Raw genomic sequence first — 6,000 nt, forward strand, 5'->3', positions numbered from 1 at the left:
GTAGATAGCAATTTTGTTCAGGCTATTATTATTTTTCTTGTCTCTATCTTTCCTTCTTGCTACTTTGCCTAATGCAAGTTCTTCTGCTTATTCACAGTCTACAAAAGGAGAGGAGGAGGATGTGGATGAGGATAGCCAGTTCATGAGACTGGCCAGAAAGTTCACCAATAAGTCATTACAAAAGAAAGGTATCCTTTTTTTTTTTTTCCTTTATGAACGGCAGAAGTTATACCTTAAGAAAAAAAGGACTATATTCTGTGATTTCTTTTTTTCCAAATTGGCTGTTTTTTAAAAAAAATCAAGGCAATGCAATGCATGTGTTTAATCCATCTCTTTATGGTCGCTGGATTTTCCTTATCACTGAATTTCAATTGTGCACTTGCAAAAAATCATTGCTATATTTTAATTACTATTTTATGGTCTGGTTTGACTTTTTTTTTAACCACCTATAATTGAGAGACTCCTAGCAGTTAATAATATCAACCACAAACTAAAAGATGATAATTGAAACATGGGAAAATAATAATAATAATAATAATAATAGTCATCTCCTGGAAATGGGTGATTATTAATGGATAAATTAAGATAAATTAGACAGACAGATAGGAACTCTACATTAGGCTGGTCAAAAATTGAGCGGAAGAGATGATGTTAGATATCCACAAAACAAATCAAAATTAAGGCAAACTTTAATAAGCTTACCATTGTTTTTATTTTTAAATCAACAACCCTGAACTCTCCCCCCCCCCCCCCTCTCTCTTGGCCAACTATCTAAAATTAGTAAGGCTGAGTCACAGGCTGAGGGGAGAGCTGAGACAAAGATGAGAAATGTTGGTTTTCTTCTAGGATTTAAAAGAACTTATTTTGTGTGTGCCAGCCAAATAAATGTGATTCATCCTTGCTAATTTTGTATCATTGCCCTTTTCTCTGTATCCTTACTTCCCTCCACCAAAGTTAAGAACAACCATCTTTGAATATCATTTTGAATACTCCTAGGTTAAAAAGCGATGCAGGCTAATAAAATACCAGCTCACAAAACCAGCTTGATTAAAGATATCAGTGGTTTCTGAATTACAACCACAACTGAGCCCCAAATTTCTGCTGCTTAGCGAGACTGTTGCTTAAGTGAGTTTTACCCCGTTTTACAATCTTCCTGGCCACCGTTACTAAGTGAATCGCTGCCGTTGTTGAGTTAGGGACACAGTTCTTAAGTGAATCTGGCTTCCCCATTGACTTTGCTGGTCAGAAGGTCACACAAGGGGATGGCCACCTCCCCACCAGTAATCAGCACTCAGACCTGCGTAGATGAACTCCAAGGTTAACATCAGACCAACAGTCAGATAAGCAATACCCCCAATCAAGAAACTGCCAAAGAGCCATCAGTAAACAGTCCAGCCAAAAAGTCTTTGAGACCATCCCCACCCACGCAGACTGGCAAGACACCAGGATATAAACGGACAGCAAACAGCATTCCTTACTAGCACTGATGACGTTACCAAGTTATGGTAATGAAACGTCTGCAAGGAAGCAAGCAAGCGCAGAGAGCATCATCACTGATAGCAGCATCATTGAAAAGACGACCCGCTACCTGCTGAAGTTGCCGCATGTTTCTCTAAAAATAGTCCCTGTAAAAGATCTTAAAATAAAATATTTTACAGGTAGGCCCTAAGTTAGAGCTATAATGGAGTCTGCCCATCGCAGTCAAAAGTCATGACAGTCATAAAACAAGTCCACCCATGTGACTGGCCCAATTTTACAACGGTAAAGTTGTTAGGCAAACACAGTGGTTTTAAAGAGAACCAGAGGTTCACTATGCCCACGTTTTGCTGAAAACTAATAAATGCTGCTTTTCAGCAAAACCGTCGAAAACTTGGTCGTGACTGCTGGGATACTGTCCTCAAAGCAAACTCTGAAATGCTCAAGGATGGTTTTCCAGATCGAGGTTGTCCTTGGATTCGGCTGTCCTGACCTGTGAGCGCCCACACAGGAAGCAGTTTCTCCATACACGAAACCTCTCTGCTTCTACGCGGCGTGAATGGCCGAAGAAGCAGACGCTGCACCTGTTGGTTTGGCTTCTGAAAAGCTTTCCTTTCTCTCCTCACCTTTTTTTTTTTGTGTTTCTTGGTCCTCCTAGCACCCTGTGCAGTAGCTGTTCAGGAAATTAAATCACTACCCAGAAATCCATTTGAAAGCTTCCAGCCCGGCAGCAAACCGCAGGTTAGTATCATCTGAGGATGGACGATTCCTTGTTTAAATTCATATTGCCAGTAGAAAGCTTTCTTTATAACAGAGGTGGGCTTCCTTTCTCCGGTAATAAATACCAGTTTGCCCCCAGAGGTTGGGCTGTCACAGATGGCCTTGATTGCATGGGAAAAGCTTGTGTCTCTTAACGACTGAAACCTGTGCTTCCCCGTGAAAAATATCCCAGGTTCAACCCTGTTTTCTCCAGCCGCAGAATCTCTCAGCTGGGAGCAACTCCTTGGAGAATTGCCATTATAGTAAGGTAGACAAAGGGTTCCGAAATCAACAACTTTTAAGACTTGTGGACTTCAATTCCCAGAATTCTCCAGCCAGCATGACTGGCTAAGGAATTCTAGAAGTTGAAGTCCACAAGTCTTAAGAGTTGCCAAGTTTCGAGACCCTTGGGGTAGACAAACCAGGCTAAATGTATCAGTGGTCCCTCTTTCATTGCCGCAAAAGCTCACATGTTCCCGATATGTTTCCACTATGGCTTGCATACATTAAGAGAGAGAAAAATTAATTGAAGTGCTGCCCTTCCTTATTTGCCCTGCCTGTGAGACGGGAGAAGGAGGCGGCTGTGCTCCTGAAGGCTGAAATAATATGCGGTCATGTTGTTTGAATACAAGTCTTAGATAACCTTTTTATTTTTCCTTCCAACCGACAGCTGAAGAATGGATCTCTGCTGAACCAACCAAGAGCCGTCTTGCAGAAATTGGCAGCCATGTCTGATCTCAACCCGAATGCCCCCAGGAACTCAAGGAATTTTGTCTTCCAGACCCTGTCTCCAGTTAAGAGCGAGGGCGTGAAAGAGAAAGCCAAACCACAGGTAGAAATCTGATTGACTTGAGGGGAATCTCTTACTTAACAAGGGTTTTGTTCTTATTTATCTTATATCTGTCCATCCATCCCTCTATGAAATCCGTCTATCCATTTTCCTCACCGCCCTCCCTCAAGGTCGGAGATTCTCAATCTCAGCAATTTTAGCCTGTCTGGACTTCAACTTCCAGAATTCCCCAGCCAGCCAATGAAAAGTAATTTCAGTGCTATCAGGTTTGAATAGTGAGGGGCCCTTGATGCTCTCTGAGCTTGGTTGCTTTTGTTACAGAAGTTTCTTACAGAACTAGCTAACATAATCGGTGCTAGTAAGGATTGGGGTTTGCTCTCAGTTTATATTCTAGTGGCTTTCTCTGTTGGTGGGGGTAGTCTTAGAGATTTTTGGGTTGGGCTGTTTACTGTTGGCTTCTTTGGCAATTCCTTGATTGGGATCTTGTTTACTTGATTGTTGGTCTGATGTTAACCTCAGAGTTAAACCTATGCTTATCTGGGTGCTGTTCGCAGGTGGGGAAGTGCTCTGGTCTTTTTGCTCTCTTTTTGGCTTGTTGGTTGTCTCTTTGGCGTAGTACATAGATATTGTTTATATTTACATGTCTATTGATGGCTGATTTGTCAGAGCGCCAGGTTTCTAGAAATTCCCAGGCATTTTTGAACTTGTCTTGGTCTAGGCCTGGATGGTGCTATTCAGAGCTGGAAAGAGTGGTTGCTCAACTGACTAGAGGCAAATAAAAAGTTGAAAGTTGGGTTAGATAAAGATGCTTCTGTTAACCGAGAACACCATGGTTCTTTTGTGATAGCCAACGACTGAGACATGTCCAAGCAGATTGAATGAATGAGGTTCTGGTCATCTCAAAATACTAGCTCGATACCCATGCTTCGCTACGAAACTATGTAGTTAGGCTTTGTTTTGGGGGAGGAAAATAAGGGGGGGAAAATCCTGCCTCTGCCTACCAGCATCCGTGGGTATTCATCTGGCTAGCATCCTGTCAGTATGTGAGAGTGTTGAGGGTTGTTTGGAAACTGAAAGAGTATTTGCTGTGTGAGCAAGAAGAGACAGCAAGGAGCCTGGGTGTGGCTTAGCTCAACTGTTCTGTACAAAAGCTGCTTGGTGCTCTGAAACTGAAACTCCTCTCCTCTACTTGTGTTTTGCATTTGCAACAGATTTCCTGTAAAACTCCTTAGTATCAGAGAGTGTTAATAATAATATACGAAATACTAACCCTGTGATGGTCATTTTGAAAAATCTTTTCTTACCGAGCACCTAGCAAGTTTGTAGGCTTTGAGGTTTTGGAGATTTTGTGAGGATGCGTGAGTGGTATTTCACGATAGATAGATAGATAGATAGATAGATAGATAGATAGATAGATAGATAGATCAATCTGCAAACATCAGTGCCATCAACCAATCAAGAAATGACAACACAGCCAACCTCCCCAGCAGTATATAGAGAGGGACAGCAGCTCCAATCACACTTTGCTCGCACAAGCACGAAGCCGAAAGCACCAGCCTGAAGATGGCGAGTGGGATCTCGTCAAAACATCACCAAGATACTCTCAATCTTACATGGGAAAAAGAGAGAGAGAGAGAGAGAGAGAGAGAGATGTGGAAGTAAACTACTTTCCTGCCATTTTCTAGGTCAAGAGAAGAACTCTGCCTCCTGTTGCTGTGCCTTCTCCTAAACGACTGCGACTTGACAGCACTTCAATTCAAGAAACCCGAAGTATATTCCAGTATTTGGAGAGGTAAAAAAAATGCCACTTTGCATGGTCTCGTCCAGCCACATTTTGGATTTTGCAGAGCTGTAAAGACAATGCACAAGTCTATGCTGGATGGGCAATACTTACATTGTAGAACATAGGACATTAATATTCCTCCCCAACCCTCAGGTGTTGTTTGGGAAACAGGAAAAAAAATACTTTTTCTTCTATGTCATTACAGCACTGACTCAAGCACTAACGGAGCCTGCATTTCTTGAATTTATTCTTTTTTCTTTGGGACTTTACTCAACCTGTCAAATTCTAAAACAGGGCTTTATTTGGGGGGCAAGTTTGAAGCATTGGGATCCCCATGGCTAGGTTTTAAAATTACTATGGAGGCTGTATGTATATTTGTATATATAATTTTTCCCCTCAGTATTTTGGAAAGTTCTGGTGTACTTTTAATCGAGGTTTTAATTTTTCTAAATTCATATTATAGAACAGGATATATCTGCAATGTGTGTGTGTGTATAGTTGTGCTTCCATCTGTTGCTGGTGTTTTAATTTTTTATAAATAAACAAGGATCTTGAATTTGCGTCAAGAACAAAATATGGAGCACAGCCTCTACTTTTTTTAAATTATACTTGTTTTTATTCACATTTTAAAGCATGAAAAATGGGGAGAAAAGGAAGTCTGGATGAAATGTGTCTCATTTACAGCTATGTTCCATTTGAAATCTGGAGGAGATACGGGATTATACACAGCAAGTTTCTAATCACTTTTTCCCGGTGTTCCTCCCAAGACATTCCTTTGGCAGGTTCCTGACTGGTTCTTCACTTACTCTGTGTGTTAATTCATCTCAAATCGTTCTCCAGAGTAGGACTGTCAATCACACTGCCCACGGGCCAGATGCGTCACGCACTGGCCACGCCCCTGCCAGGTTTAGCAAAGGGGGGGGGCGCAATTCCTGATATGTCACGTGACACAGCCATGACAGGAGTTTGACACCCTTGCTCCAGTGTCTCCTGGCAGTGATCCCAGGCTGCAAATCGTTCTGTAAACACTAAATAAATGAATCATATTTGTACACACAGACAGACAGACATCCACACAAGGCCTTGCAATCAGGCTTTCATAATAAGCAGAGTTGTTAATCGTGGGAAGAAGCAGAAGAGATGCCAAAAATAAAGACTTCAGAGGAAGCTGTTGTGTTTGATCTCTTTGTTC

The 6,000-nt window shown here is 41.7% G+C and overlaps 1 protein-coding gene across 1 annotated transcript in view; it reads left to right on the forward strand.

Moving 5' to 3' along the window:
- Positions 1-5,379, forward strand: part of CLSPN (claspin) — a 36,656-nt gene extending 31,277 nt beyond the window's left edge. Inside the window, exons 22-25 of the mRNA XM_087939609.1 lie at positions 98-188; positions 2,135-2,217; positions 2,906-3,067; positions 4,711-5,379. Coding sequence (XP_087795735.1) covers positions 98-188; positions 2,135-2,217; positions 2,906-3,067; positions 4,711-4,821 — 447 coding nt within the window. The 3' untranslated portion in view covers positions 4,822-5,379. The remainder of the gene's footprint in view (positions 1-97; positions 189-2,134; positions 2,218-2,905; positions 3,068-4,710) is intronic.
- The last annotated feature ends 621 nt before the right edge of the window (positions 5,380-6,000 follow it).

The sequence above is a fragment of the Pseudonaja textilis genome, chromosome 10 (genome assembly GCF_049901715.1).
Source record: "Pseudonaja textilis isolate UNSWEBS1 chromosome 10, rPseTex1.2, whole genome shotgun sequence".
Taxonomy (NCBI): Eukaryota; Metazoa; Chordata; class Lepidosauria; order Squamata; family Elapidae; genus Pseudonaja; species Pseudonaja textilis.